This window comes from Pogona vitticeps, chromosome 6 (genome assembly GCF_051106095.1).
Source record: "Pogona vitticeps strain Pit_001003342236 chromosome 6, PviZW2.1, whole genome shotgun sequence".
NCBI classification, from domain to species: domain Eukaryota; kingdom Metazoa; phylum Chordata; class Lepidosauria; order Squamata; family Agamidae; genus Pogona; species Pogona vitticeps.
Window position 1 is genome coordinate 112,658,457 of NC_135788.1, and position 12,435 is coordinate 112,670,891.

Consider the following 12,435-nt stretch of genomic DNA (forward strand, 5'->3'; position numbering starts at 1 on the left):
CTTCCTCCTCCTGCCCGCCTTCCATCTGCCCCCTCACCTTCAAGCAGCCCGGATGCACAATCTCATTGCAGATGGTACACTCCATGAGTGACAGGTTGAATTTCTCCTCCTCGCCCTCCACAGTATCTTCTTTCCCGGCCTCCCCGCACACCAGGCACACGGCCGTGTGAGGTAGAACTGGCTGCAATAAGAGAGAGCCCGACCGATGGTTGGAAAATGGAGCAAAAATATATATATTAAAAACTGGTATACTGGATAGAGTGGCAGACTGGGACTCAGGAGGCCTGGGTTCAAATCCATGCTCAGCCACAAGAACTCTGTCAAAGGCAGGGTGTGTGTTGGTAAAAGCACTATTTAAATATCTTGCATACCCTGAAAACCCAACTTCCATCACTACAGCACATAATGACAACAAAATGAAAGGGTGGGTGAGGCCCTGCTCACGCGAAGCTGCTTCCCTCTGTGCAAGATATTTAAATAGAAGCCATTCATGTATGACATTATGGCAAGAATCTCAAATGTGATAGGGATTCCTAAGGATATAGGATGGAATGAGTGAATGCCAACCCCTTCAGATGTTCTTAGACTACAACTCCCATCAGCACCAGGCAGGAGTGGCAAAAGCAAGGACTAGTAGTAGCCGCTGCCAAGTTACAATCTGGAGAGCTACATTCTCTCCACCCTGATCTAAGACTCTGAAGTGTGGAACAAACGATCTGATTGATAATTAAAAGACCGAAGCAACAGGGAAATGAGAACCATAAGCATTTCTATGCTTACATCTTTGTTATGCTGTACCAGTTGCCCTTTCAGCTTAAATTTCTAGAGATCATTCTTGTTAACGCTCAGAAGGATACCATAAAATACCAACAGGCTGAAATGCCGCTGGCATGTTAAAAACTAAATACTACTCCACATCTTCTTGAGAACTGTCTCTTCCATGCATGGGACTTGCAGTTCACACAATACCTTATCATTGGCCAGATAAGAAAGGACCAATGATAAAGTGGACTGAAATCTCTACAGGGCTGAATGTTCTGCACGCCTTTTCTGCTTGACGTGGTGTATAGGGGGAAGTCCATAGGATATCTGAATACAGTATCTAAATGGCTCAGAGATGACTTTTGCTTTGAGACTGGTAGGCAGCATAGAGGTCTACTTCAGCCTTGCAGGAGGAGATACAAACATGCAGATAAAAAGGTTGAAGTATGCTCCGTTCCTGGGCTGTACCATTTCCAGATGCCAGGGCAGGGAGTAGAATGCTTAATTGTTTACCTACATAAACTAAAAACATAACTCCTCCACCGGAGAAGGTTTTCCTGACACCCTAGATTTTTGGATGCAGAGAATTTCTTTGAAAAGTTATAGTAGGAATCTCTGCATATTCTAAGGATGCAAAAAACTGGTACATCGCTATAAGACATTATGTCAATGCTTTCCTGTGTTTACACTGGCAATAATGGAAAACCTTCTCCCTGGTCATACTAGCTTTCTACATGGAGGGAAATGTGTGGTGCGTTTTATAAATATGAAGAACCCCTCAGAGATGGAATTCCTCCCACTTGCTTCTTGAAATGCTAAAGTCCAGAAGCAACTGTAGCATGCAATTTTTCGTTATCTTTGAACTGCACAAGAATCGCAAGCAAATTCACATGAAAGAGGACTGGGAAAAGAAAAGGAGCCACATTTTTCTATCTGTTCAGTGCTCTTCATTAAGCAGGAATACCTGCAAGGTATGGTGATTTCAACAATGCGAGCTTAGGAGGTATTTTCTTTCAATATCATAAGGAATGGAAACTTATGCCTTGCAAAAAAAACTGTAACACCTCCTTCCTGAACTGCATCTACTTGCCCCGTTTGTCATCGCAGAAGAGCAGAGCCAGACCTCCGCAGCAACCCACCGTGCAGCCTGCCCGTGGTCTCAGCCACGTCAGCTCCCTCTCCCACTCACCGCTGTGCACTGCCTCTGGAGGCACGACTGCTTCATGCGCCCGGGCCCCCCAAACTTCTTCATGTCCTTGCAGAAGTGGCACTCCCCACACTCTGACCGCAGGCAAGCTTTACACTTCCGGCACCGCGTCCGCCGCCGGCGAGCTCCAGCCCCCGCCCCTTTGCTGGACGACATTGGCTACGTCCCGCTTCAGCTACTCTCTGGGCTGGGGAAAGAGAGAAAAAGCAACATAGCTCTATTAGCAGATGCCGTTTTCCAAGGAAGGGAGATGGGTAAAGTAAAGCAGAGTACAGTCTGTAGGGTTCAGGGAAAGGAGCCGAATGAAGAAAGAGGCAAGAGCTACTTGGGGGAGAAAAGGCTTATGCACATTAATTGAGTGATTGATTGATTCAAAGTATTTCTATCCCATCTTTCTCCCCAAAAAGGACCCAAGGCAGCTCACATCATTAAAAGTACAATATTCAAAAGCTAAAAAACAGTAAATATATGAACATTAAAAAAGAATCAAACAAGTATTACATTTAAAATGGTAAATAAATCAATTATTAAAACAACAGAGCACAACAAACGTGTTGGTACATAACTGGGAGCCATGTGCCAAACCCATCCACAAAACTTCAAAAACTCAATCCTACTTACAACAAATAATTTGGGTTACGAAACAAGAATCACTCTGTTTAAAAAAGAGCACAGCTTGAAGATGAACCCTGAAGAAAACTGAGGTAGAGAGAAACTGGGAAAGATTAACATTAAAACAGAATTAGCTTGCAGGAAGGAGAATCAAGTCCAAACAAAACGAGGGAGACCCATTCGATCTCATGCTGGCAAGACAGTTCAGCAGGATTTCTTGGGGCTATCCCTCACCAGCTCCACAAGGCCAGAAGGGTCAGAAACACCAGTTGCCAACTGGCAAGTACTGATTGGCTAGTGGCCATGTGGGCTAGGGGCTTCTGGGAGTTCTAGCACAAAAGGGTAGTGTCTTCCAGCTGTAGGCATCTGCAGGGGCTTTGGGTCCACAGCAGGCTCACAACCTCCAATACGTCAAGCTAAGATTGCATGCAGGCATCCTCAGCGAAGCAGACACTCTAGGAAGGTTAACTGGAATTTTAGGAGCCGTATAAACTGGGGCAGGTTACAGGACCGACTCTGGCGCCCTCTTTAAGAACTTGCCAGTCAGGGCAGGTTCTCGGCCTTAAGCAACCAAGAATGTCACCTTGCTGGCGAGTACTCCTCTCGGAGTTTAACTCCTCCACCTTCGCTCCCAACCGTCTGTTCCAAAAATATTGCCGAACATGTGGAAGGGATTTTCACTCTTTCCTGCCAGCAGGCCAATGCACCTGACAAACGACGCTGAGCTTTTAACACGTTCAGGAGCTGTTTCTTGTTATGAAGAAGAAAGTCTCCTGATATGGCCAGGGCTTCTGAGGCACACACTGAGAAAGTTACTATGGGACTACAACTCTCAAAATCTCTGCGCCAGGTTGTGGTCCAGAGAGAAAACTGTTCCAACCAGAAGCAGAAGGGCACACCTCTTAAGGGCAAACTAATTTAATGGAAAGGGAGATATCTATTTGTCTCATATCCTCAAGAGCCATGAAACAATTTTTAATCAGTATTTAAACTTCCCCCCTTCCAAATATAAGCATTCACAAAAAGACAGAAAATCACACTGCAGTAAGGAGCCAATTTGGCAACTAAAACACAGGTTCTGCAACATTTAGCTGCACAATGAACTTCACAAATAAAAAGCTGAGAATCAAATTTAAAACAGGAAGATAAAGCTCCTTGAAAAGTTGTGTACCAATCTTCTATTGACTGGATCCGGTGGAATAAAAACCAGTGATAATGACAAAGCTCTGTCCAGGATCCAAATAAAAATCATGTACAATTAGTGCAGTCTGCTGATGGGGTAGGCCTGTCTTTCTTGTATATCAGTCCTCCACTATGCACAACAAGCCATTTTTAAATATAACAAAGCCTGGGGTTGCATCTACCATATCAGTTCATTCACACAGAACAGCAAGGTACTGGTTTATTTAATCATGTTGTATTGTTAACAATCTTGCAAAATGTTGGTAACTTGTTTCCTTCCAGATGTTTTGGACTACTGTTCCCATCAGCACAACAAGGGGTCTGGGATCATGGGGCTTATTATAGCACCATGGTGGTGCAGCTATGTTGCTGTGCAGCAGAGCAAATCAGTATTCCACAAGGCAATTCTAAAAATGGGTCAGTCCAAATAAACAATTGTAACTTTGAAACTGGACTTTGGATCAGCATCATATTTGGCACAGATGTAGCACACATTCTGCTCTTGTTCTATGCAATATTTACGGAGGTTTGAGCAAAGGGTTTTCAAGTTATGACTTTTTAAAAGTAAAACTGCTTTCCCCTCTGTGCAGAAACAAGTCTCCCCATATTTAAAATAGCTCATACATATTGAAAATATCAGTATTGCTTATCTTGAAAGAGAATGATTGGTCCCACCCACTTAAAAATTTTTTTTAAAGATTCCAGGCTGCAGAGGCTGAAATACTGATCCTCAAAAAAGGCCTTTCAAAACTGCAGATAGAGCATGTGTGGAACAAGCTTAATAGCAAGAGTGTTCCAAAGTACTGTAGATATATTTTTTCAGCTTCATTGAGGGGAAGGGAGATGTTTGGAGGGCAATGAAAGGACACAAAACAGACAAAGGAGTAAAAAAAGAGAGAGAACCCCGACACATAGCCCAGTTTGCTTTTGTTTTTAAAAAAGTAATGGAATGACAATCCTCTAGAAAGGGTGACTTTTTTTACATATAACTCCAAGGAATTAGCCTACAATTTTGTAAGACTCATTCAAAGTATTTCTGCATTAGAAAAGCATAGAGCATTTGTGTTTTTCCCTGCCCTGAGTCCTTTCTAGTAAACATTCTCTGAGGATTTCTGAGGCCAGGCTCCTAACACAAGTCTTCAAAGGGGAAATCAGCTCCAGGTCTGAGACAATCCTATCAGTCACAACCCAATTAAATTACGGTACTTTCTGGATGAGAACTTTTTAATTCCTTCTTGGTCAAGCAGGCATTTGTGCTAGCAAAAGGAATTCTGTGTCTGGTTGTAAAAATATTTAGAGTAGAGAACAAATATTCAAAAGCTCACTCATTTAAGCTGTGAAGTTGCTATATTTTGCTTTGTTGATGGGGATGGTCTCACTCAGTGTTAGCAGAGTTTTGGTGCCTATATCCTCGTCATGGTTTCAACCATTCCACCCATCTTGTCACTATATAATTGTCTGGTAATTAAGAAAATATTTCCAAAAATGTTATGAGCCATTAAGTCACTTCTGATGTGTGATGACTATATAAGTTAATTACCTCCAAAGTGTCATATCATTAGCAGCTTTGCTCAGATCATGCAAACTAACAGCATCTCATATTAAATCGTTCTCTTCTCCTACTGCTCCCTCTTTGTAGCAAAATTGCCTTTTCCAGTATGTTCCGCTCAGGTTTTAAAAATTAACAGTGGCGGCTTCCTTTACTGAGACAATCTGTCTCATGTGACATCTTTCTTCTTCCTACTGACCTCTCCCCACTTTCCCCAGCAACATTGGTCAGTTCTGTATTTTCATTATATATGTACAGTACGACAGCCCCAGCTTACTCTTTGCTCTAGTGAGACTACAGGCTTGACTTAACTGAGCACCCACTTTCCTGCCTTCCTGGCTGTCTGTGGAATTTGCAAGGCTCTCCTCCAACACCACATTTCAAATGAGTTTGATTTTTGTCCCTGTGTTTCCTCACTGTCTTCCTTTCACATAGCACAGATGATTTTGACCTTGGTTTCCAGGGACAATCTTTGGTAACTCCTAGCTTTCCTTAAAAAAAATTAAGTAGGTGAGAAGACATCTTTTGGAAAACATGCATACAACAGGTCTATAGAGCTTTCAGTCTGATGGCATCCTTCTTTCTTTCTTTCTTCTTGCTTACCCCAAGGAAAGAGTTTGGAAATTGGAACATAGCTTTCTAGTCTGCATTCTGCAAAGGAGGCATGGCAACATTAGTTTACCTGAGAGGTCAAAGGGTGTGTATTTTTCTCCACTGCATGTACTACACTTACTAATATCTTTGCTGCACCATTTCATTAAGTCCAAAAACAGTGGTTTTGGCACAGAGGGACTGTAAACATATCCTAGCTCTTCTTGCTTCTATTTCCAGCAACCCATAGTATAGATCATGTGCTCATTTTCTGGTATCCTCTAATACTGGTTATTCTATATGAGGGAAATGTTTGTTTGAATGTGTGTGTAGTGTATGCGTATTTAAACTCCTGTTTTTAAAAGCCAGGAAATGTCATTCTTAAAGAAACCCTCCAGTTTAGGAATTTGAGATACTGTACTCCTGGGGTGTTCGGAGAATGGCATAAATAAATAGGAAGTATCAATTCAATTCACCCACAATTCAAGAAGCCAAGAAATAGCCTGAAATTGCTGCACAATATTGTGTCTGTGTTGCCAGAAGGAAAAAGGATGCCAAGCATTACATAACAAAGGCCACTCTGAATGCTTACAACACCAATGGCAGCAGTTGAGATGGTCTACACAGGATTCCTTCTTGCACCCACTACCATTCGACTTGTTGAAAAAGAGTCCTGGCAGTTGCTTTCTGTTTGGGTGAGACGTGGTTAACTGAAGGAAAAAATAAGCTGACTTCTGCGATTTCCCCTTGCTTGTTGGCACTCTGTGAATGGCAGTGAGCACAAGAGGGTATCCTGTAGACCATCTTGACTGCTAACACTGGTGTTGTCAACATTCGGGCTGTCTCTTGCTATGCAAAGAGACAGCACCCCTTTTCCTGCTGACAACGCAGGCATGATATTGTGCAGCAATATCAGGCCATTTCCTGGAGTTTTGAATCATGGATAGAAAAGTACAAAATCTAATATTCATAATCCAGAGGGTTTTTTTTTTAAAGAATGGAATAGTCTAAAACATCTGTGGAAGGCCCCAGAGAGTCTGTCCCCGGAAGGCATATGATGCAGCAACCTTGATGGAGCTAAGCAAGTCTGGACCTGATGCAACACCTTACATTTACTACTTTTGAGTTCCACCATAGGAGAAAAGTAGGATATAAACGTACGTACTGTACTGAGCAACATAACTATAAACAGTACAAGGGGCAACATCATGATACGTTCTCTTGTTTGCCCCAGCCTTTTGCAAGATTCCATCACTAACTCCCCAACCACAAAACTCACATAATTGCACAAGAAATGGAAACACCCCAAGCGAAAAAAAACTTTGGGGGGAAATTGCTATTGAACAACAAGTGCTAGAGCTGCAAGAAACAAGCTGTGCTACGAAAACAAAGTTGCAGACAAAGCAAACCACCTTCATCAAGGACAGAAAGCAGAGTTTGTTGATCTGCCGTAACGATTCCAAATTTGTCAGTTTCACAAAGATCTATGCTATTTATCCTGCTTTCACTGTAGCACCGATTCAAATCCACCTGCTTCTTGTTCCTGGAAGCTCTAACTCAGCCCTCTCGAGCCACAGGCTCAGAGAGTTTCAGGCCTTAAGGACGACAAGCAAAAAAATAAAAATAAAAATTAAAAAAAAAATTAAAAAAAATGGGGTGCTCCAGAAATCCAACACAACTCTGGACACAGCGATATATCAATATCAAAAAAGACTGAGCAAAAGAAGACAGAGATCGGAAAGAGATTTGTAATATGTTGATTCGATCCTATAATTAATGATATAAAAGTGTTGTATTTTCCCCTTTAAAGTGTAAATTTCCTGAAATAGAGAAACAGATCAATGGGACTCCACTGGTTCAAATCACTTAGGAGCAGCAGTAGTAGTAAAATCTGAGGACTGCAGAGCTGGTAGGGACTTTATGGGTCACTAAGGCCAGCCCCTGCCAAGGAGGCACAGTGGGGAACCAAACTCCCAACCTCTGGTGCCACTGTCTTATTTCGTTACAAATTAAAATAGCACAAACATTGTGTAGAGAAAAGAACCATACATAATGCCAATAAATGATTTTCTGATCAAGCTACTGGAGTAGCTAGAAAGCTGGGAAACAGCTCTGGGTTCAAATTCTACCTTCACGAGAAATATATCAGACAGACTTGAGTGCCACACTCTTTTTCCCTCGGTTTCTCACTTCAAAAATGGTAACGACAACTATTCCTCCTCCCCAAGCAAACTCTTAAGAGGGATGAGAATCCAAGTGCTCCATGCACCATATAAACAATCACCCAGATGTGCAATAAAAACACTGGATTTTTTCACAATGCTGCTCTGATCAAAGACAAAACTTTATAGTTTACTCTTTGGCCTTCTCCTCACACTTAACTGACATAAGACACTATGAAAACATTTTATAGGTGTTCTAATTACAGGTGCACATAGACCATGGGGCGCAGGTGCCCTCCACCCACTGTTTTGTTCAAGGGTGCAGAAAAGAACAGGTAGTTTTCTGCAAATACAAGGATGGAAATAGAAGAGCAGACACAGAGATTTCAGTTAAGGGTGACTCAGGCCTAAAATAACATGAAAGGTATCAGTGTTGGTCCAGGAGAACAAATAAAACCAATATCCAGAGGCAGCTGGTAGTTTTCATAAGGCCACCTAAAATTCCATAATATGTGGAAGCTTTCAAGTTCTCCAGGACTCTTATCCGACTGGGATGTATTGAAAAAGGAGGACAGAAATGGTAGAAGCAGTCATGTCCAAAAAATCCAAATACTCAGCCAAGTCTAGCAGTAGCCATGAGACTCATTTCATATGTAAAAGAAAGTAATCTTGCTGTCTGCATTACATACTCACAGTGGTGATCATGACTGTGTTGCCTTATAAAGGTATACATTAATTTTACCCCAGAAGTAGATCCTTTCAGGGGTGGGGGAGAGGCACCCCATCAACAGTACACTCAGAGAATTCCATGCTTTTTAGAAACCAGTATCTGATTTTAAAAGGAAGGAAAAAAGGACACCAGTTCTCAGTTAAACTGAGAGCAAGCTAAACACCTCGGTATTAGACGGACTTTTTATTTGAAGGAATTTTCCAGACCTGCTGGAAGACCTGCCTGCCACCCAGGTAGCTCGGGGATTCAATTGCCACAAAATGAAACTACAAGATGTTCCATAACAATATCCAGGAATAAAGAGTAGAAGTTTCAAGTGCCAATTGTACAAAAAATGAGAAGTGCCACTGAAAAGCACATGGAGGCTGGTTCATTGATATGGGAAAGCAAGAGAAAAAAAGCAGATTTAGGAGAAACTGGGATTTTATGGCAGAAGAGCGTAACCAAGCACAATAACTAAGGGAAAAGCCAGGGGTAATCCTGTAAGGTGGATTATTATTATGATGATGATTATTAATATTCAGAGCACTGCAGAAAATGTGACTTTTAATAACCAGTTTGCATGGCACCTGATGGAGCCATATGACATCCATAAAAGTTTATGCCACATGTTAGTCCCTAAAGGATCACCAGATTCTTTGTTGTTTTTGATGCAACAGACTACCATGACTAGCTCCTGAAAATTTCTGCAACAGATTCAGATAATTATAACTGTCTTTTTTTATCCTGGCTTTCTCTTTAGGGCAAAGTGCTGGGAGAAAAAGGAAAGACACAGAAGATGTTGCCCAGAAATAATAGGAGATGCAGAACAATTCCATGCCTCTTACACCATCAGCACTCAGAAGTGTCAAACTAGATCTTACTCTAAACATATGAAGACAGGGGAAGGGAAAATAACACTTTGCCTGCATCTCCCTTCCCCCATATATTGCCCCAGTAGAACTTACCTTAAATGTCATGGTGTCATCAGAACCCAATGACTGGCAATGGGGCAAAGAAATGTAGAGCAGCTGGACCTTATGGAAGGAGTGGCAACACAAGCCCTGGGTTTGGTGCATGTGTTGTTTTGGAGAACATTCGTTTCCCCCAATGCTTTGAACAGGAAAGAGAAATAAGGGGGCCAAGGAACAGACAGTCATGCATATCAAAGATTCATCTTGGCTGGGGAGAAGGATTGAAAGCATCAAATGAAAAAGAAAGTAGAAGTTCATGGAGGAATCAGAAAAGAAACTGGTGACACCAGGATGATGTCTTTCGGGAGTGGGAACAAAAGTTCTTAAAGCAAATGTTACTGGTCTCTGGCTACAGTGCTCTTACAATTCTTAGCAGTGCAAGGAAATTAGAGTATTTCCATTTTCTAGGAGCAAAGGAATGGAGCAACAAAGCTCAGGGATGAGTAAACATTTAAACATTTTTTTTTTAAAAATCATTCCCTACTGTTCTTTTTCCAATACCAGACGGGTGGCTGGCTGATGGGAGTCGGGCTGAGGCAGGGGAGGAAGACTGTGGCTCAGATTGCAGGAGGAGCAGGAAGAATAGAACAGCTAACCAGACCCTTCTGTATTGCCTTCCAACCCCATTCACAAAACACACAAATCTCAAACCCACAGAACACAAAGCAGCACATTGGAACATCCTGCGACCTCCTGCTACACAGCCCCCTCCTCGCCACCCATTTCTTTCTCCCAAAGCCGTTGAAAGATCAGGTGGAACAGCTACAGGCAAAAAAGACAGGTAGTTCAATGGGAACTGGTCTCCACTGTACCTCATCACGGCCTCAGAGCTGGCAGGGCCCGTCCTGGCGAGGGATCCCACACACCTCAGCCTGGCCTTCCATGGTGCCAGTTGCTAGATCCCCCCCACCCCCAACCTCGACTGGCTCCGCCAAGAAGCAACCTGCTTGACACATCTCTTGTGCCCTCTCCCACCCCCTTGGGGGGGGGAATAAACGCCTTTAAGTCCAGGCAGCTTTTAGGGGCCAGCCTCCTCCTGCAGGTCCCTCTGCACCCCACAGTTCCTGGAGGAACAGAACGGGAGCCATCCTGTACCCGGGGCCCCCTTAAATCGGCTGACACAGCCCCTCCTCTCTCTCTCTCTCTCCTCCTCCCCCCTCCAGGGGTTAAAACATGAGAAACACACAGAAGCAGCGCTTTACGTCCTGTAATTCCTTCCCCTGGAAATCGGAGAGGGGAAACTTTGGTTCCACCCTTGCCCCCGCACACGCCAAAGCTACTCTGCTTCTCTTCCCACCCACCCCCACCCCTCACATCTTGTCCATCAGGTTCAGCCCACCCAGAGATGATCTCCCCAGATCCCAATCCTTCTTAAATCCACCTGGTTAAAGGGAGACCTGCGTGTTTATTGGCTTTGCAGGAAGGAAACAAAATAACACACCAAATCACACCAGCCCAAGGTGACAGAACGTAAGGAGGGATGGGGAAAATTCCCAAGAAAACAAAACAACAAAGGAGATGGGATACGCGTGGAGCACACCGCACAGTATCTGGCATTTGTGGTGGAGAGGGGGAGGCAAAGGTCTGGATCGCATCCACACGAGATATATTTGTGCATTCTGTCTTGGAGCTGGACTGCCCTCCCCCTTCTCTGCATCTGAGTTGTTGTGATGTTTTCACATGCTGTGTGCATTCACACAGTCCAACCAATAGAGATCTAATTTGGGGTGGGGGGGTGATGTTACTTGGCAAAGCATCTGTGGATCTGCCCAAGACATCCTATTCAAGGTGTTGGGGGGGGACGGAGGGACAAAATTAATTTTCAATGGGGAGATTGGCATGGAGGGAAAGGAGACAGAGTTTGCTTCTGGAAAGAAAGAAAAAAAAGATACCGAGGGTTTTTTATTCCTTGCAAAACAGTCTTCTGTAAAGCCTAGAGAGATGGGCAGGTGGAGAGGAGCAGGGACTTACCTTTGGGAAGCACATCCAGGCACCAAAGAATCTTCTTCATCCATCAGAAGCCTCCAAAAGAGAAAAGATGCTGTACGCCTTACAAGCGCTACACACGCACACACATGCACACACATCCCAGGCAAGCACCCCTGAAAGGTGGCTGAGGATGCGGAGATTGAAGGTGGGAAGTATCATCCCCCCCCCTTTTCAAATCCAAGAACGGTTTGGGGGGAGAAGAAACACGAGCAATGGGTTACTCACCTGCTGTGTGGCCATGGGATGGATGGCGATTCTAATGCTGGATTTGTTGTCATGGTGGGGAGTGAGGGGGAGACGAGATCCAGCCAGTTGCTGAAGGATTTGTGAGTGTTTGTGTGTGCCTCTCTCTATCAGTCCCCCCCACAAATATGAGGGGGGGAGAGGGAGAAGAGGAATGAGGGGCGGGACGATTTCCCTAACGAGGCTCTTACAGATTCATAGCAGCAGTTCCCCCACACCTCACTCCTTCTCCTCTCCTACCCTCCACTGTTTCCTTCGTTGCCCTTGGGAGAAAAAAAAGGGGATGATGTACCAGGGGCCCCCCCCCCACCCAGCCCCACTGCCACAGGACATTAAAAGAAGAGAAGGAGGCTAGGACCCTGTGCCCCACACCTACTCAGGGACCCCCTACACCCCTAATTGGAGATAGTGCCTTGGCATTGCCTGCGCGCCGTGCAACCTCCAGTGTCCCCCCC

At 43.9% G+C, this 12,435-nt stretch overlaps 1 protein-coding gene and 1 long non-coding RNA gene across 2 annotated transcripts in view; one reads left to right on the forward strand and one right to left on the reverse strand.

Moving 5' to 3' along the window:
- The window catches only part of FBXL19 (F-box and leucine rich repeat protein 19), a 28,156-nt gene extending 26,031 nt beyond the window's left edge, over window positions 1-2,125 (reverse strand). Inside the window, exons 1-2 of the mRNA XM_078377119.1 lie at window positions 1,952-2,125; window positions 38-181 (exon numbers count right to left, since the gene is read on the reverse strand). Coding sequence (XP_078233245.1) covers window positions 38-181; window positions 1,952-2,125 — 318 coding nt within the window. The remainder of the gene's footprint in view (window positions 1-37; window positions 182-1,951) is intronic.
- A 27-nt stretch (window positions 2,126-2,152) lies between these two features.
- Window positions 2,153-12,435, forward strand: part of LOC144583411 (uncharacterized) — a 409,702-nt gene continuing 399,419 nt past the window's right edge. The window contains exon 1 of the long non-coding RNA XR_013537175.1: window positions 2,153-6,163. This is a non-coding gene — a long non-coding RNA (uncharacterized LOC144583411). The remainder of the gene's footprint in view (window positions 6,164-12,435) is intronic.